The sequence below is a fragment of the Centruroides vittatus genome, unplaced genomic scaffold (genome assembly GCF_030686945.1).
Source record: "Centruroides vittatus isolate TY-2023 unplaced genomic scaffold, ASM3068694v2 contig_1401, whole genome shotgun sequence".
In the NCBI taxonomy this organism is placed as follows: Eukaryota; Metazoa; Arthropoda; class Arachnida; order Scorpiones; family Buthidae; genus Centruroides; species Centruroides vittatus.
Genome location: NW_027120880.1, coordinates 496705 through 518007, shown reverse-complemented (window position 1 = coordinate 518007; position 21303 = coordinate 496705). Strand labels below are relative to the sequence as shown.

Below are 21303 nucleotides of genomic sequence, written 5' to 3'. Positions count from 1 at the left end.
TAAAAGGCTAGTTACGGCACTGCTTTACCTACATTGTTTTCCAATTGTTTTTATTACAGAACTATTGTCTTCAATCTCTGCACACAAAGCTAGAACGATATTGTCTTCAATTTAATAATTTAATTTAAATAACTGAATAGCTTTAATTATGTATTCTTAGTTTAATATTTCATCAATTTTTTAATGCAAATAAAAGTTTTCTTATGTTAGTTATTTATCTCATGAATAGATCACATTTTATCTCTGATATCTAATATTTTGTGGGGAAGTACTTGATCTTTAGAGTATTCCCTGTGCAGGAACAAAATAAAAAGAAACTTCAATGAAATAAATCACTCACTCTATGACTCCAATGCAAGGAACTTAAAGTTTATTTCAGTCCTTCCAATCACTACTCTGTCCCTTCGCTATAACAGACACTAAAACAAAAGAAACAACACACACAAAAAAACAATCTCGCGACTCTATCGTCTACACGTCTACTCTCTATTCTTTCTTCCGAAAAAGGCCCTCTTCTTCCTTGAGCATGTGCGATCTCCTTCCCCCTCTCTGTTTTTCTTCCGAAAACACGGCCCATCCTTTCTATACCCTGCGGCCCACCCAAGGATCACGCAATAGAACACGTGATCTTTGGACCACATATCTCCTCTTCTCCCATTAACTTTTACAACAGGAAGCTTTTACGCTATGAGTGCCTCTCCTTTCTTTACACTGTGAACCACCCAAGGGGTTGGTTACGAGTCGGTTAGGTAACAGAACACGTGGTCTTCAGACCACAATTTACTTTTATTACATTTAAAATGAAGGCAATGGTGTTGCCAATACATAACATTTTCTCCTCTCATAAATGGTTACAAAATCTTCATAATATTTTGGTTGATTGCAAACACACATTTGTCTTTTGGGTTGTTTGTTCTTCCAGTTAGCTGTTTGCATCGTCCATGTCTGTATCTTTTAGTAAGGAACAAGGAATTACTTGATCTTGATGTCATCATACCACATCACCTTCAGGAGTAGATATTTTGCAAGTTTGGTCCTGGCATGCTAGCAATAGCATGCATCTAGGTTTTGATTCTTGTCATTATAATTTTTATAAAACACAGGATTACCTATCTTCCTTTCCAGATGGGACATAGAAGCATTTAGTGTTTGGACTCTTGTTTTTTTATGCATTTCCGAATTTAGATAGGGATGTAAGCAATCTAGGAGAATCACTAAAAAAAATTTAAATACCTTCTAAAACCGATAACCGGTGCGAACTATTTTTCTAAATGGCGAACGTTTTCATTGCCCCTCCTGGCTCTTCCTCAGGCCAATTCTGGATTTGATAATCGAACAGCATAAATAAATGGAATCGTTTAAATTACTCGATCGTTTAAATTACGGAACACGTTCCATTTATTTATGCTGTTCGATTATCAAATCCAGAATTGGCCTGAGGAAGAGCCCAGGAGGGGCAATGAAAACGTTCGCCATTTAGAAAAATAGTTCGCACCGGTTATCGGTTTTAGAAGGTATTTAAATTTTTTTCTGTTTATACAACCCGGTGTGGGAGAAGTGTTAAAGAATCACTAATTTCCGGTTTATTAAAAGTTCTGCTGGATATTTTTCTGTTTCCAAGTGAGGCACTGTTTGCAAGGTGAGGAGAATACATGATAAAATTTACCTTCCAATATTCCTTCCTCGTATTTTGCCTGAACATATTCTTTACAGTTTGAATGATGTGCTTTGCTTGAACCATTGTCGCAAGGTGATACGGAAGAAATCTAATATGACAGATGTAATTCTTTTGTAGGAATTCTTGAAATTCTTGACTGACAAAAGGTGTGCCATTATCTGATACAATAATATCAGATATGCCATGTATGGAGATTAGCTTACGTAGCACAATGATGATTATTGTAGATATTGTAGAATTGTCTACTTTTACTTCTGGTCACTTGGAGAATGAGTCGACCAGTACAAAATTACAATTACAAGTACAAAATTCGTTTTGCTTTTAAAGGACCTGTTAGATATATGTGTAACCTAGACCAGGATCTAGAAGACCAGATCCACAGGTGAGGAGGTTGTAATGACTCAAAATTATTGAGTATTCTAAATGAAAGGAGTGCTGAGGTCTTCCTTCTTTGTTCATTTGTATTTTGTTGTATTCATACCAAAATGTTAAGGTGTGTGTACAGAAAAGAACCTGCCAAGAGCAGTTAGCTCTGAGTATTATTTCTACATTGTTATTGGCATCCGTGACAGGATAAAACAAGGTAAAACGCTGCTTATATTTCGATATTAGAAGTGATTTATATCATACATTGATACTGTTTTTGAGAAGTACTATGAATCATTTGAAAATGCAATGGGCCACTTTATGGATTTCTTTTACGAAGACTGTGAATATTTTGAAAAATGAAATTCTAAAAAAACAATAGATAAAGGCCTTCTAAGTGACAAGTTAGTCAAATTAGATAGTGTAATGGGAGAAGTAAAAGATCTAGACTGCAGAATAATGGATGCCATGTTGGATGAAGATTTGTCAGAAGACATTTTGTTAGCAGAATTAGAAGATATAGAGTAGTACTTTGACAGTTATATAACGATGAAATGTATAGTGACTGAGAAATCGGGAGTTTTATACAAATTGGATATTAAGTCAGTTCATAGTTCTGCTAGTTCTACAACTAAATGTAAATGTTATAAACTCCCAAAAACTGAAATTAAGAAATTTAATGGTGAATTGATTAATTGACTTCCAGTTACATTTATTTTTTGTGAAAATCTCCATGATAGCAAAGAATGCTTGAATGTAATGTAAAGTAAAAGACTTTAGAAGAAAAATTGACAAAAGGACACATCGCAAAGAGCTTTAAGTCATTTGATGCCATGTTCGTTCCAAAGGACATCCAGTTCTTCTTTGTCCAGAATTACAAGCTTATAAGATAAGGGTCAAGGAGGAACAGCCATTTGTGTCAGTTCTTAGTGATATTGTGAGTCAAGAGACCACTAACAGAATAAAGCTTATGACTGTAAAGATAAAAATTCAAAATAACAAACCATCAAACATAGTTCATGCAATTTTAAATTGTGGTTCTCAGAATCATATTTTGGAATCTATAGTGAAAGAACTACAATTATAACTTACTTCTATTGTCAGTGTTGCACACACTTTTGTGAGGACCCAGACAAGGTCCAAAATCGCAAAAAAAATGCAGAATCCTGTTGTGAAAAAAATATTGATAATTTATATGAGAGAGAGAGAGAAAAAAAAACTCTTGATCAAAACAACGTAATGAAAAAAATGTAAACAACGAGTTTTGGGACGACGTCACTGCACGTTAAATGACCTGTTAATGTTCCAAAGGTAGAACTCTGACACATGCGCTCATAAAGAGGTATAAGTTTGACACAAGTACTCAAAGGAAAAAAATTCAACTTAGGAAAACAATTTCAAAAAAAGGAGAAAAATTAAAGGGATAGGAAAATATTGTGTGATTGTTAGAATTCCAAAATGACATCAATTATAAACAACGGATTAAATTATAGTGCAGGTGTTGTGGTTCTATCAACAATCTTGGAGCATAGTCGACAAAGGGTGTCAAATAGACACCTCAAATCGGACCTTTTCCGCGACCCAACATGGTCTCGTTTTGCGCTTGAAAACAAAGGGGAGACCAATCGGGAAACGAGGAAAGGGACGAGGGACCAATCCGCAAGGTGGATAGTACACAAGAAAAACGTATAAAAACTGGGACTTCAAGGCCAAAGGAGAGTTTTTCCGGAAGGACGGACATGCCTCTTGTGGATTAAGACAGTGTGTGTACTGTTGTCACTCAGAACTTTAAATGTGTCACTGCCCATCACCATCGTCCAACGGCCCTTCGCGTCCGCCCAGGACTGGATAGATCGACCAACCGAACTCGTGCACGTTACTGAAGATTGCTGAGATTTGGAACAATCTAACCGATGTAAGCATGAATTCATCCAAATAAATGGTTTTCCGCATGTAAACACTTATCATTTGCCTCCTTCGCAACCGCCCACATACACAGGTTCCCTTAGGCTCATCCTGACTCGGGATTAATTGTATCCCCCTTTAAAGTCGGCGAATCTTACACTTTGTTTGGAGGTGTGCAAACTAAAACCAAGCACATGAAAAGTATGATGTTGAATTATGCTCAATCACTCATCCAAAGTCAAATGCATGGATAATAAGATTTATAAAAAATGTGTGTCAAATATCCTTGATCTACAGAAGGAACATTTTCAGTAGATGAACTTAGGAATGTGGAAAGTCATCAGTGGCATATTGTACAATGGGAAACATTCCCCAAGAATGAAAAATCCCGTCGATGATCTCATACTGATGGAAGATGAAGTGCTTCAAATGAGAATAAAAATAGTTGAGAAGGACGAATTTTCCTTCATATTTCTTATTTTACTCCCTTCCAAACATCATGTTGTTTCTTGCTTGATAATGGAATATCATCTTAAGTTTTGTCATGGCATGACACTGGCTGCTAAGCTTAGAGAAGAGTACTGGATATTAAAATCTAAACACACCATTAAATGTCTAGTGTCAAAATTGTTAGATGTAAACAATATTCACCAAAGGCTTGATTGACTATACCTTCTCATTTATCTCTTAATAGAGTGAAAGATGCAAGAACATTTGAAATTACTGGAATTGACCTTTGTGGACCTCTTTTTCTCCAAAACAAAGCAAAATCATGGATAATTTTATATATGTGTTTAGTGTACAGAACAGTACACTTGAAACTTATTATTCCCCTTGACACTGAAGCATTTATACTGTCATTCCACCAATTTATTGCAAGGAGAGGACATTTGTCTATGTTTATTCACATAAATGGGACGAATATTACTGGAACAAATACTGCTTTGAAAAGTCTGAACTGGAGCAAGGTTGAAGCTTGTGAGAAGCTGACTGCAATAAAGTGGAAGTTCAGACTCCCTTCGGCATCCTGGTGGGATGGTTGGTGAGAGCATTTCATTTACTCTCTAAAAATCACTGCTAATTAGAATTTTGGGGCAATCATTGCTTAATTATAAGAATTGGCTACTGTTATCTGTGGTATAGATTTCTATACCACAAATAACAGCCAGCCTCTTACTTATACCTTTGATGACTGTGATAAACTTGTGCCTTTAACACCATCCGAGTTATTGCAGGAGATAAAATAAGTTGGTGTTGCAGATTTGGATGGTATAGATAAAGGAAAACTGCACATGCATCAATGATATTACCGAGAACCAAGAGAACAGTTACAGAATAGTAGTCCATAAAGAATGTTTAGGACAATTGATACAGAAAGCTATAAGAAACAGATCTACAAGTGGAAGATGTAGTCCTTATTCAAATGGATAATTTAAAACGATTCCACTGGCCACTGACAAAACTTGAGGAACTTTCCCACATAGGGATGGACATATTAGAGTAGCCAAAGTCCATGTGTAGAATGAACTCTTATCCAACTGGTGTTGGATAAGAGTTCATTCTACACATGGACTGTGTTCCTTAGAAGTTTCTACAAAAGATTCTGTTATATAGGAGAACCATGCCATACTCCAGAGTTGATCAGAAAGACTGATTAAACCTCCTAAGAAACAGAAATAGTTTGATTTGTTTGTCACAAATTAAAGGTAGGAGGATGTAATGGAATTTTTAAACAAGAGGGACACTGAAGTCTCCTTTCTTTGTTCATTTATATTTTATCATGTTTACACCAAAACGTTAATAAAGTTACAGAAAGAACCTGCCCAGAGTGGTTAGCTCTGAGTATTATTACTGCAGAGGTGTATTCCTTGGATAATTTCTTGTTTGTTAACATTTGCTATAATTACTAATTGTTCTATATCCTTGTCCATGCTTGGTAACCAGACATGACTTCTAGCCAAAGCTTTCATTTTAACAATACCTAAATGAGTTGAATGTACCAATTTTAGTACACTGAGTCTCAATTTTGGAGGTATCAAGACTCTCTCTCCCCAAAGAGTGCAATCATTTTGCATAGACAGTTCATCCTGCCTATTATTATAAGATTTGAATTTTTCTTCTAATTGAGTTTGTGGCCTTCCCTTTTTAATCCAGCTTAATGCCGTGGATATCACAGGTCTTTTCCAGTAAGTGATGCTACTACCTTTGCTTCCAAAGGTGGTTGCTGATTCATATTCATTAAAAATATGTCATCCAGTTCTGGATATTCACCTTCACATGTTTTGAGTTGTGATCTACTCATTCCATCTGCATTTGCTTGTTTTTTCCAGGCTTATATTCTAAAGTGAAATTATAAAATGACAACATGAGTGTCCAATGTAATAATGAAATACCAACGATCGCCTTAAAAATCGTTTTAAGGCGATCATTGGTATTTCATTATATACTCATTGGGCTTAGTGATGTTTACTTATGTCCAATGTAATGTCCTTGGTGATGATATGAGAGGTATTTTTTTTTTGGGATCTTATAACCAGGTAATGGCTTATGATCTGTCGGTACCTATCCTACCTTTAAGATATTGATTACATTTTTTTTCTCCAAAAACCACTGCTAAGGTTTCATAATCAAGGACTGTGTAGTTCTGTTCTGCTTTACTTAACATTCTAGAAGCATAAGCAATTGGCCTTTCTTTGCCATTTATAACATGGGATAGAGTGTGTCTTAATCCATATGATGATAAATCACAAGCAAGAACAACAGGCAATTCTTGGTTATTATGTACTACAATGCTCTCCAAAGTCAGCATTTCTTTCGCTTTAGCCCTGTCATGCTCTTTACTCTAGTTACACTTAGATTCTTTATCTAATAGTCTGTGCAGGGGTTCTAACACAGTTGTTTTGTTTGGTAAGAAACTTTCATAAATATTAATGAGTTCAAGAAAGGTTTGTAATTCTATTTTATTTTTAGGTATGGGAGCCATTTTTACTGCTTCTAATTTTTGTGCAGTTGGTCATATGCCTATTGAGTCAATTGTGTAGTCCAGAAACTCTATACTTTCTTTATAAAATTTGCATTTATTTGGCTGTAGCTTTAAACCAGCTTTCACCAGTCTTTTCAATACTTCATGCATTCTATCATTATGCTCTTCAATATCTTTTCCTGCAATCATTACATCATCCTAATAGATTATTATTCTGGATATACCTGCTGATAATGGTTTCATAAAATGCTGAAAATACTTACTGCTGCTGAGACCTTGAAAGGTAGTCTGGTTACTCAGAATAGTTTGTTAATAGTGTTTATGGTTAATACTTCTGAAGATTCCCTATCAACTTTTAATTGTTAGTAAGTCTGTGCCATATCCAACTTTGAAAAATATCTTTTATTTGAAAGTTTTGTGATAGTAGGTAAAGGATAGATGTGGGGTGTGGAGGCTTGATTTACAGTTCCTTTATAGACCCCCCCCCACATATACAAATTTTGCCATTTCTTTTTTGAACAAAAACAATTGGTGATGATCACTTTGAGAAACATACCAGTTCTAAAATTCCTTGCTTATGTAAATCATCTAGAGCTATTTCTACTCTCTCTCTCAAGGTGAAAAGAATTAGATGGGCCTTTTTAAAAATAGGAGTAGCATTCAGTTTTATATCTATGTGGATTTCTGGACCTACATATGCCTCCAACTCATCTGTGAAAAGTTGTGCATACTTAGTTTTAAAATCTATTTATGCTGTCTGAAGACTGTTACAGATAGTGTTGAAAATCAATTTCTATCCTTAATGGTTCAAGCTAAGAATGACCAATCAGGCAGGATCCATTTTCTTCAATTACAAATAAGAGAAGTTTATTCTTAATTAATATGCCCTTTTTCAACTAAAACATTCATATATGATGTTCATAACAACAAGTACATAGACCAGCGAGTGGAATAGTACAATAAATACTCAAAGACTTCACAAAACAAAGTATTTTATTTTCACTTACGAACAGGTTCTTTAGGATCCCAACTCCACAAATACTTTCTTTGCACAAAGGTGCTAAGTACTGGCTTAACAAATAATAAAATATATTAGCGCAACAATTATATGCACACCGAAACTTACAACTAATACTTATACTACTTATAACTAAGGAATAGGAAGGGTAGTAGGCGAAGATTGATAGAATAGGAGGAAGATTGAAATACCCGGGGTTTTTCTTGCCTTCACAAACTTGGGTGGGTCACCACTTTGAACTTTTTTCTGAGTCTTTAGTCATTGCCTTTTTTGTAGATTTGAAAGAAGATATCTTCTTTCACAGTTACCGTCAGGAATTCTTTATAAATCTCTCGACGCCTCGCAATCTCCAGTTGTCTTACTTGTGACCAGGAGCACTACCTTCTCATGTCTGTTCTTCTCAAGAGTTCAACCAAGAAAGTCCTGTCCAATTCTTTCACCCACTCCAGGGCCTTATCTCTTTTTTTGTTTTTCCGGTTTCTCCAAATTGGTAATCCCACCCACGGGGGAAAAAGGGTTGGAAAGGAAAGTTCTAGAAGAAGTTAGAACAAAGGAACAAAGAAAAAGGCTAAAACTAACTTAAATTAATAAATACATATATACAATATTATGGCTGACAGCCACACATGGATCCTAGTGCCTCTAGTTCATTTTGAGCCAATGTCCTTATGGTAATATTTTTGTGGGCCGGTATTTTAAGAACATATTCTTGTTTAATATTGAGTGTCTGAGACCAGTTTTGATTTCCATGATAAGTTCATTTCCATCCAAGTGTAAGGGTAATTCAAATGATGCTACTCATTTTAATTTTTTAATATTAATACTAAATAGGCCTATTGAATTCTCTTCATCTTCGAAAACATTCGCGTCCACTTGCAATTTCTTTGAGCTGTGACAGCATTTTATAATAGCTTCTCCTCCCTTATTTCTGTACACTTTAACCTTTCAGCAGTGGGAGAGTCAGGTATGGTTCTATCCCTTAGTAGTGGAGAATATACCCGAAAAATTTTTAAAGTATTTTTTCACGCAATTTTTCTCATTTCCATTTTAGAAAAAGTATTTGTAAACAGTTATGTCTAGTAAAGAAAAGTCTTTTTTTATTGTTACATAATTCATTTTTTATGTGAATTTTTTTTTGCGGTAGTTTTTGGCTAGATTCTGGTGATACCCCCAAAAGAATTTAACGTATATATACGTCCCTCACCACTGCCACACGATCGCCCTTGACGTATATATACGTCCCTCACTGCTGAGTGGTTAAGTATATGACCTTTTTTATTACAATCTCTACAAACTTTGTCTTTAAATAAACAATTAGTAGCAAAATGGTCCCCTAAACATCTATAACACCTGACATCAACTGATTTAATCAATAACTAAATCAGTTAGCTCTAGAATATTGGTGAAGTGATGTTTTTGGGATATGTGCTAGTAGAAAGTCCATTAGGTGTAGAAGCAAAGTTTATGCTTGATGAAGGGCGTAAGCTTATGAAATCAAAATAAATGCAACTTCTTATAGTGAGATGTCCCTTAGATCTAGGTCTGCTACTAGTGTTGAGCTGGCAATAAAGACTAATTTTCCAGGTGTTGGGAGATATAAATATGGATGTTTTGTCCAGAAAGTATGTGGAGAACATACCTTCTGGAAAAAACATTTAAGTTTACTTCTCTATCACTGATTTTAATTTCTTATTTTCAGCAATTTAATACAATTAGCAAGATAGATAAGATAGCAGAAGAACTGATTATATCTACTATTTGGATGGGGGGATACTTGGAATCTGATAAAGTAATCATGGTGTCACTCCTGTTTGGTATTGCTGATTTATTCAGGAACAGGTCCTCAGCAATAGCCATAGACATTTGACTGTTATGTCTTCTCTGTGTTCCACAAGTCTAGTACATAAGATGCTGCTTATGTACTGTACATCATGTAACATTGTTTTATTCAGGGTCACCAGAATTTTGTACACTTCCATTTTAGGTTATTTGGAATTTTGAAACACTATTCTTAATCTAAGTTCAGTTGGTCTGAAGATGGAACATAATGGTTCTGAAAAATGTTTAATCAAATAAACTTTTCTGGATTCTTTAATTTGAATTGCTAGTGAGTTACTCAATTTTAAACTATTGAGTGGAGTTGTTTGACAAGTTTGTTGTTGTTGTTGTTGTTGTTATAGCAAAAAAATGCAAGAAAAATTGATTACAAATTATAACATGTTGCTGTTCTAAACCAGTTTTAATTATTTATAAATTAATTGTAAAATACATGGTTTGACAATTTAATTCCCAGAATGCACCTTTAAAAAATATACATGCAGAACCACACACTAGTGGCTACTATCACCTTTGAAATACTCTCCTTTTGCATCTATATACTGACTTAAATGACATTCTTATTTCTGCAAGCAGACTCAGAACTCATTTTCCTGAATACTGTTAAGCAGCAGTCTCACATTCTGATGGATATCAGTTATATTAGAAAATCTTTGACCTTTAGCACAGCTTTTAATTTTGGAAAGAGCCAGAAATCACAAAGAACTAAGTCAGGTGAATAGGAAGGATGATCTAATTGGGTAATCACTTTTTTGGCCAGAAAATGTCTCACAGTGAATGAACTGTAACTTGGTGTGATGAGTGATCCACTTCTCAGCCACAGTTTGGGTCTTTTTCTTCAAACAGAATCTTGTAAACTCTGCAGTATTTCTAAATAGCATTGTTGAAAGATTGTTTGTCCCTGTTCAATAAAATTTTGTAGAACTATTCTCTTATGATTGAAGAAACACACCAGTATGGTCTTAAACTGTAAGTGCAACATGTTTGCTTTTTTTGGGGTGAGGTGAACTTTGGGATTACCATTGCATGCTCTGATGTTTTATTTCTGGGTTGTTCTGTAATGTTTCAGTAGTGCATTTGCTGATTTTCACACAAAATTTAATATTAATGTAAGAAGTGCAGCATGAAAGGAAAACACAATGCGTGATATCCAATTAAAACAAATTTAATTTTGCGATAAAAATAAATATGTTCAAGTTCTTTATGGATTCCCGCTTTTTTTACAATTCTGGTTACCTTCCATGGTTGCAATGTGACAGGCAATCCAGGTAGTTGGTCTCATCACAACTACCAACCCAATAATAGTCCGTATCTAACGGTCGTGCACGATTCTTAATCTAACTTAAATCTAATAGAAGGTGGATAGAAAGAAGGGGAAGTAAGAAGAGTTAATAGTACGGGGGTACCCGATTTATCCGCGAATATTCTAAGTAGTTCCTCGTCTCGGCTTCCAAGTCTTGTATGTTCTATTCTCTCACGAATTGGCTTTTTCTGAGGGTTCACCTCCAGGTCTATCAATCTGATTCTGTTCCCGATTCATTCTCTACGGCCCTCTAACACAGCGCTCGTCGATCCCCACTCGGGAGCCGAGCCTTTCTCTCACACGTCCGTTGCCTATCATGTCCAGCCAAAGAATGTCCACTAGAATTCCAATTATTTCCTCCAGCCTCATCGTCGCCTATTGTTTACACCCTACCTCCTGGTGGGGAAGGGGTGAGTCCGAATTCTCAGAAGTTTGAAAACAAAGGAACAAAGAAGATTGGAAAGAAGAATAAGGTTTAGAGAAATAGAATATAAAATTAAATTAAAATTATACAAAAAAAATGGCATATGGCCACATTAATACATTGCTCTAAATTTTGTGTCAGAGTACACACAGATAACTATTACCTTCCCAATAGCTAACTAACAACTAGCTCTATCAGCTTGAAATTTATGCACATATTAGTTCAGACATGTTCGAACGTGAACGTGTATGTCATTTTGATATAATTATGTCATGGAAAAAACACTAGTGGCCATTCTGGGAATTAAATTGTTACACCTTGTATATCTCAGAAAATTATCTAAGAACAATGGAGGTTGTAATAACAGTAATAATAGAACCACTATAAATATCTTAGATTTAACAGATATATTTCAGACAAGCAAATGTCTAAATATTTTTATACTTTTATTAATATACTTACTTGTCAGAACTTTTTTGTAATAGTTACAATTTTAAAATATTTTCATTTGCAGACAGATTGCATGTCAATGCTAGAGAAGGAATTAGACTATAAAGATGAACATTTTGATTTCATTCAGCAGGCTCTGAGGAAATTCTGCTTAAAATGTATCCTTTTGAAAGTAATTGCATAAATTGCGAAAAATACTCGATCTTTATAAGTCAATGACATTTTGAAGAATGTAAAATGTAATTATAATTATGAAATATAAAAATGCAAAGCGATGGATTTTTTAGTCAATAACATCTATAAACAGAATAATTGTCAAGCAGGAATAATGAATATGCAACGACAAAGACGGCAAAAGCCGTGAGTGTCTGTAGAAAATATTCCAGGGGAGAGAAGCTTGGAGTATTACAGTAAATTTTTATTTAATTTTTTGGAGCTTTTTCCACAAGTAGGTTATAGTATATAAAAATACACATGGTTGAGGGTTATAAGGTTACATATCTCACCTTTACGATTATAATTCGTGGAATTTTTACTCACTCTCAGACGAACAAATGCCTTGTTTTTTGCCTGCAGATGCCCATGATAAAAATGTCAGCCTGTCTCTTCAAGGGACCTGAATTAAAGTTTGGATTGTCAAACTTTTATGGATGATTTGGTTCAGTTATGCCAAATTCTGTTCATCACCAACAGTCCCACTATTGCGAGTTGCTGGAAAAATCTACGACGAGCAGAAAAAAAACCATCTTAAGTATCTGTAGGACTGAAAAATTTAAATATAAATTGATATATTTTTAATCGAATAATTTGAAAAACCATCTTAATTAATACTTAAATGGTTAATTAATCTATACCTGATAAATGGAAAAATGATTGGATGTTATCTTACATTTTTATAGAATAAATATGGGATATTTTTCAATATGCTTCCCTCAAAGTTTTTTTTAAATGTCAGGTACTAATATTTAATTTATTTTAACAGCATAATAACTCTGGAAATAGTTTTTCATGTATACAAGTATTTGCTTTTAAAGTTAACTTAATTTTCAATTATTTTAAATATTTAGTTGTTTGTAAAGGAAGTAAAATTTGGCTATTCTAATAAGTAGAAGACATGCGTTTTTATGTATTAAATTTGAATACAGCTAGCTCTTTATCCTTGACTTGATACAGATGGAGCTTCCCTTATTTATACTTCCGTAAAAGAAGACAAAAACTGTGATGTACTGTGGAAATACTTGTTGCATAAGATATACGATTTTCCTTTCAGGACACCTGCGTTAGTTGTTGACAGAGATATTATTTTTATGTGAGAAAATTTGATAATTTGAGCTTTAATTGGCTGTATCTCGATTAAAATATTTTCAAAATTTTTTATTATTTCTAATCTTAGTCCATCTGGTTGGGACAGTCAGAAAAAAATTGCAATATTATATGAAAATCTTGCTTGCGTAGCTCCAGATGATTCATACAATACTGCCGTATCTCGACCGTTGATAAAAAGAGTAAGTTAATAGTATCTTTATTCCAACACTTAAGAACAAAAATAAAGAACTTTAATTTCAGAGCCTTTATAGAGAAGTCGAAGTTTATGCCGATAGCGATCAAGCATTCCTAATGAAGCTTGTAAACGTTGCAAATCAACCAATACCACCAACAAGTAAAATGGTAAAAAAGGTTATTTGTTTTCTAATTTATTATATAATCAATTTGTTAATTAACTAATTAACAAATAACTTTTTTCAATTTTATTACGTCAGGAATCACCACTTCGAAATCCAATAGCTGTACAGAAATTAATGGAGAAAAGATCTATAAGTATTCCTTTACAAAGTTCAACACCTAAAAAGGTATAATTGATTTATATCAGTTTATTTCTTAAGTGTTTTGACATTAATATTATTTAATATCGGATTGCTAAACAATAAAATTTAGATTAAGGTTGTTAACGTCTGAATAGAGATGGACAACAGCAACATTATGCAAAATAACTTGATTTGTAATTTGTAAAATAAGCCAATCGATTGCCAGATTATGTTGAACTGTATTAATGCTACTAATTGCTAATTAAATCTGAAGTAATTTGGCTTAGAGTTAGGCATGGGGCTATCTCTTGACCAATGTAATCTGTCAATCCTTTAGCTTTAATCTAAGAATTGGGTTATAGGTGTTTATATTTGTAAAAAAATCCATTAATTTATATTATTATCAAACTTCAAAAAATAATTACAAATTTGCAAGAATTATTTACAACCATTAAACATGTATTTTTTTGTTTTAAACTACAATAGAAGCTCCATATTTGCAAGAGTTGAACTAATTAATGTACCATTAACAATGGGTGAAGTTACATTTCTCACCGTTAAAGGTGCACTGATTAGTTTTGCTTTGATTAGTAACCACAGTGGTTAGTTCGTCCTTATTTGTAGGATTTACATTCTATAAAACTATTGAATAGTCATGAATACTGAAAGGACAAATACATTGAGAAAATAGATTAGAGAATTAAAAATATATGTGATTAAATATGAAATCACTTGTTAAAACAAATGAATTTTCATTTACTTTATTTCAAAACGTTAAAAATAAATATTGCAGCAATAAAACTACTAATCACATCAGTAATCTTTGCTTAATTCCAGTATTACTTTTAAAGCGATGAATGTTTTCGAACAGCTTGACTGCCCTGCTTCAAATCAGTTATACATGTTCCATTTATAATGCTTGTTCTATAGCATTCTACACTTGAACTGAATCCAAAAATTTAAATTATTTTTGAAATTTATGAAATTTAAATTTGCTGAATTAAATTTTACAACTAATTTATTCTATATAATTTTATATTAACACCCCATAGCTTGAGTTGTTGTTGTTTTCATTTTTCAGGGTTATCATAAAAAGCTGTTTGAGCACACGATAACAAATCTGTGTTTCGAATATTAATGCACTCTCTAGGCTGTTTTAAATATCTCTAATGTCTCTAAAGAGTTGGTTTCTTTGCTCGTAAAACACTTTTTAATCGATGCTGCTTGCTTCAGTTTAGCTTCAATTCCTGGTTCTGAGGCATATATGGATTGCACTGTTGTTTGTTTCTCTCTTTCAGTGTCATATTTGTGTTCTTTAATCCTGCTTTGAAGAAATCTATTTGTGACTCCTATGTAAATTAAATCCTTATAAAATCTGCCATTGTTTAATAGTATGCTATAAATTCCAAGGGCTCTGGTCTTATCTAATACCTTTATCATTTTGCAGTATTTGGTATATAGTACTGCCCCATTTATATGCCAGCTCCATTCTTCCATTACGTGTAATTTCTTTGTATATTGGTTTCAGCCTCTTGTTATATCCCACCACTATGTTTCTAGACTCAGCTGGGGTATGTTTTCTGCACTGGGGTGGTATCTTATCATATATATAATTTTCTGCTAAATGTTCTATAAGTTTTATTGAGTGCCCATATGCTATTGTTATTCTCCTTATGTACTGGTACATAAGCTCTATGATCATATTTTCAATACTGGTTCAATGGGTAAATGTCTTTTTGACTAACGATTTTAATTATGGGTATGACTAATTACAAGCACTTATTTATTCTTAAATAACGTGTAATTATTTCTTTTTTGCCTTTCATTAAAAGTAATGCAGAGGTTCCAAGTAATACAACATACATTATTTTTAAATATTTACTTTATGTATAACATTTCTTTGCTTGTATTTTTTGAAATTGCCCTTCAAGTATGTTTAAATTAATTCTAATTTAAACGTACTTGATCATGACTGGTACTTGCACTAAAAATAATGAAACAGATACATTTGCCTTTTACAAATTATAGGACCACTTAAAAGGAACAATTTTGTGTGAATGATCTTCAATTCTAATTTAAAGCTTTACTATTTCCCAGTGGTGTAGCAAACATAACTGGTGCTCGGGGCACGACACTTTATTGGCGCCCCCTCCAGAAACACATATAGTTTGTCTTGGAGACCATTTGGGCGTCCCTCTGCGAGTGGCGCCCGGTGCTTGATATACCCCCTTGCACCCCCTTCGCTACGCCACTGCTATTTCCTCCCCCTCCCCCAATGGTTGAATTCTGTGAATTTTTGATATTTTACTACTAAATGTGGTTTAGATGAAATTTCTGATTTGTAAAGGATCATAGAAATCTATTCAACAGTTGACAACATGAACTGTATTAGAAGATGTTTAATCATAAGAGCTTTACAAATGATCATCCATTGTTTCATTATTTTTAACAATCTTTCTGTGAATAAGTGAATTTTAACTTTATAAATACAAATAAATTGGTCATAAATCCCCACCACAAATATATAAAGTATGTGAATAAAGAATGAAAACTTATGGAGCTTCTGTTGTTTACGGATTAATCATTTCTTTTATGTTTATCAGATACATTTAAATACGTATAAAAGATATGTCATGTTGTATTAAGTATATTGTTTTTAAGTTATTTAGAATTGAAAGCAATACATGTAAAATATAGGTTAAATGTAATATTTGCATTATTATATTTTCTAAACTTTTAATCTGTTTACGAGAAATTTCTTGCAAATTCTGTTCTTGCAATTTCTGCAAATTCAAAAATGTTCTACATAAAATTAACTCTTTCTTTTGTGAAAAAGACTTTATATAAAAAAGGGATGGTGAACTTTTTCGAGTCCACATGCCATACAGTACGCATAATTACGTTTAAAACTATTTGTGTATGGCAAAGTTTTAAACTTCAGGAAGCTAATTTTAATTACAAGGCAAAGAAAACTCAACATCAATCAGCAGATTTATTTATTAAACTTGATATTTCTAACAAAATTTGAATATTGTAAGTCAACTTAGGGTAATGTTTGAATATACCATTATGAGATATCCTGGTGATGACTGTAAATGTGTGATTTAATAAATAGATTTGATAGTTAAGGTTGAGCTTTTTTGACTCTTAATAAGATAGTTTGGCATCAGTTTAAGACATATACAATTTTTAAACAAATAAGTAAATATACTTAGTTACTCTTTATTCACTTTCACTTCAAAAAACAAGCATGGGCAGGTGATCATCTATTGAGGTTTCAGGTAGTCACATATCCTTGCTGGAAGATGTGGTTTCTTGGAAAGCCACAATAACTTGACTTTGTATCTGTTGGTGAATATCAGACCTTAACTGCTGACATTTTGTAGATATAAGTTGTTAATTTATTACGATCTACAACTCTATGTTGAAAATCTTTTCAAACATAATGCCCTTTGATTTGTCCACAACCAGTAACCACATGTTGTGGGCAGCTAAGTTTCAAGATTCACTTTCACTGTTCTGAATAATAACTGACTTTTCTAGCCTACTTTCTTGTAGGCTCAATCAATGATCAGTCAATCCCTCAAAGGATCAGTCAATGGTCCTCAAAAGCTGTGTTCCAGAACAGTGAAAGTAAATAATGACTATTCTCTGACTCTTCTAGCAAAAAATTACCATCTAGCAAAAAAAATTTTTAAAAATTGAAATTATATATGTTGCATACCAGAATTTTTCTGCTGATGTAAAATAGATTTGACATTCTTAGATAAAAACGTTTAAAGAATATTATTATCTATTTCTTTCAATAAAAAAGTAGAAGTAATTTTTATTTATCGTAAATAATTTCCAAAACTACACGCTAATAAACTTTATATTCAACTGATATTGAAGTAAATTAGTAGAAGAAAATAAAAATTATAAAACAGGTGTATCCAGAAGGCTGCTTATGGCACTGCAGCATCCCTCAATATCAAAGCAATCAGTTTTGTTACTTTAGAATAAAAAATAATACATATTACTTTACAATAATTATAATATAACATTTGAAAATAAATTCACAACTTAAGCCCTTTAATAACTTATATAATTAAATAGTAGTATAATAATAATAAGTTACATATATAAACGAATTCTTTGTCTCTGAAAACATTGTAAATCTAAAAATTACTTTGTTTAAATTTGTTTTTATTCTCTTCAACCTGTGAACACTGAAAGGCTTTTTAATCAAGCCCATTGTGGATTCCCACAGCCAGGCCCACAATGGAGCAGCTGGGTGCTGAGAGAGGAGCTTGACAAATTGGGATGGACTACACTTGAAAAATTTCTACATCAATAGACTGATACCTTAACCATTCAACCATCTGGCCATCTTACATTGTTGATTTATAATGGGTACTTTCCCTTAGTCATCAATATCAGCCACAAGGGATGCATTAGTGAACAGTTTAATAAGCTTCTACTTTTAAGATATGCTGTTTGAAAATATATATTGGAATTATCTGTGCATATCAAATTTGCCATATAATTATTCAATTTTAAGTAAATATATTATGGCTATATAAAAGTTGTTTCAAACTCAATAATTGATCTTAAACTACACTTAACAGCATTAATCACTTATGACCAGTAGTGAAATCTTTATTTATATTACAAGTAGTAACAGTTAAAAATATTTTTATCCGTGTGTAAAATATGCACAATTCAATGAGTGTAGCACCATTGCAATCAGCGCAATTAATGCATGTTGTGCATCGGTTGTGGCACCATTGAGCTAATGGTGAATACTGGAACACACTTCAGTACATTTCAGTTCACTAGTGTGATAACGATGTATACTGGAATGTACTCAGTCTTTTACAGAAAGCTAATTTTCAGCTAAGACTATATACCAGTTATCTTATTGGTGCCCTAGCTACAGAGGGTTTAAAAGGGGACTAAGCCCTCTAAAAACAATAGTTCTTAGTTTAATGCAGCAGTATTCATATACAATATATTTAATATATGCTTTTGCTTTCATTGTGTAAACTTAGGCTACTGTTACTCTTTTTACTTGTGGACTATACCTAATATTGGTTGAAAAAGGAAAAAATACTAGTCATTCCTCATAACCTTATTCATTGCGTTCTTTTACAACTTAATTTTTTATTGTGCATTCAACTATTGTCTTTTCATTATCAGATAATGTAAACCAAGTTTTAACAGCTTAAATTAGTAATAATTACTCATACCAAGCTTGGAAAAGTGGAAAAATGAAAATAAAATTGAAGGTTTTTGTGTAGCCAGTTCTGTTCATACTGGGCCTATTTACAAGCGTATACAATTCTCTTCTAAGACATTCTATTTCCTAATTGAAACATTGTTTAAAACTAAAAATGTTGTAAATTGCAAAAACAATAAGAATAATTTCATTTTGTTTCCAATAACTTTGTTTACTTTTTATTATAACACTAAAATTTTTTCATTGAATACCGTTAGATCAAATATAATTTTTAACTTATTAAAATTGAGCTGAAATAAATTCAGTTTAAAGTATAGTAAAATTAAAACTCTGTGAAAGAAAATGTAATTGATTTGTGTACAGTCAAACCTCAAATTTTCGAACGACTCACTTTTTGAAAAAATTGGTTCACGAACAGAATTTTGAACTTATAATTGTACCGGTTGCCGAACGATAATGCAATTGCTGAACAACCTATTTGGCGAGAGCTAGGCACAGATTAGAGTTACAACACAGACTGTCAATTCCTTATACTTCCTATGTTAAAGAAAGTTGACGGCCCAACCAACCAACAGGACTTCCAATCCGGAAGTTATCGATACCGAGATCACTTCGCTTCATTAGACACTTTGACACGAATCATTGATGACGTTGCAGATTTCCATGCACGTTCGAGAAAGATGCTAATTCCATTTTTCAGTACCCCCTGCAGTTGAATTTAAATCAAATTAATAAATAAAAATCATGTTAATTGACATTCATGTAATATAAATGGCATCCAAGAACTCAAGTTTAGTGATACTTAAGTCAAATTAAATAACAAAAATTATTAAATATAATTATTTTATTACTTCTCATTATTACACGATCGGTGTTCGGCATTATATTTAACGGTATTAATTAAATGCAAGAACTTTTAAAGAATACAGCTAAAAAAAGGTAAAAAAAAATGCTTTATTTTGGGGTCACGAATGGATTAATCCATTCTGTATTGTTTCTTATGGAAAAATTTGTTTCATTTTCAGAACAGATCGGTTTAGGAACAAATTATGTTCGAAAATAGAGGTTTGACTGTATTTTATTACATTATTTAGAATTATCGTTAAAAAGTTTTAATGAACTTCCTTAAAAATAAAATTTTATTAAAATTCTTTTATTTGAAGATGGACAGTAAACCTACAACTGGAAGTGAACAACTTTTACATAACTTCTTCAGCAGCTTATTAAAGAAGCCGTCGGGATCATCCAGCTTTCTAGTTTCAGGTATTTCGGAAGATAATTTTTATATGTATATTTAATAGAAATTTAGACAGATTCAGTTTAAATTAATGTATTTCTACAGATAAATCTCCTATAAATAGTACATCCACCCTAGAATCTTCATTAAACAGAAATGATGCCGGTAGTTCAAGCTCTGAAAGATATCCTTCTTAATATAAACAGGCAAATGCTTGATTATACGATATATACATATATATAAGTGTTAAATTATTTCACTATTGTTATTATTTTCGTTTCTTGTTTTTACGTTATAACTTTTATTACGTAAATTATTTAAAAAATAACTGCACAAATGCTGTTCTAACGATTAAAAAAAATCATGCAATACTTCCCGAAAGATGTGAATACAAATTTTCCTTACAAGTTAAATATGAAAATGAATTAAATGCCAAAGATTTATAATTAAAAAAAAATATTTGCCAAAAAAATATATTTGTTTATATACAAAATTTTGAACTGTTTAAATTATATCATCATCATATCAATCTTTGTATTTAAAAATGCTATATTTATACAATTGTTTAAAGTGTAACGAGCCAATTTGTTATAAATTTTAAGTATTTGGTTAGTGTGAGGACACGTTTTCATTGAATATAAGTTTATACGGGTATTAAATCTCAATACTATTTTTTAAAATTATATATTATTGTATATTTTGGTTGATCTAATATAATTATTTTACAGTTTGATGATAATAAAGATCATAGATGTTAGTATGCCGAGTTTTTTCGTCTCTTGGACTGTAAACCATTTTTATTGTTGGGCTACAATTTGAAAAAGTTGTAGACCTATGTTTATCTGTCTGTCCTTAATCTCAAGAACGGTGTTAGATAGACGAAAGTCGAGACCCGATACGAAAAGCTTAGGTGCGGGAGCCCCAATTAACTATATACAATTTATTTATTTCAATTCAAAAACTTTCTCCAGAACGGAGTTAGATACACGACTGGTGTGACTTCATTGTTAACAGGAAAAATATGATGTACAGGGGCAAGACACTTCTAAACTTAAGTGCATCGTGACGAAAAACTGCAGC

General features: G+C 32.6%; 1 protein-coding gene across 2 annotated transcripts in view; it reads left to right on the top strand.

The window, feature by feature from the left end:
* The window catches only part of LOC136968149 (cytoplasmic dynein 1 light intermediate chain 2-like), a 46032-nt gene extending 25052 nt beyond the window's left edge, over positions 1 to 20980 (top strand). Inside the window, exons 6-12 of one of the 2 annotated variants that reach the window (XM_067262110.1) lie at positions 12028 to 12121; positions 13137 to 13272; positions 13357 to 13468; positions 13530 to 13631; positions 13724 to 13813; positions 20150 to 20249; positions 20329 to 20980. In XM_067262110.1, the coding sequence (XP_067118211.1) occupies positions 12028 to 12121; positions 13137 to 13272; positions 13357 to 13468; positions 13530 to 13631; positions 13724 to 13813; positions 20150 to 20249; positions 20329 to 20420 (726 nt within the window). In that variant the 3' untranslated portion in view covers positions 20421 to 20980. Of the gene's footprint in view, positions 1 to 12027; positions 12122 to 13136; positions 13273 to 13356; positions 13469 to 13529; positions 13641 to 13723; positions 13814 to 20149; positions 20250 to 20328 lie in introns of both variants that reach the window. The other variant, XM_067262109.1, reaches the window with a different exon arrangement.
* Positions 20981 to 21303: the final 323 nt, after the last annotated feature.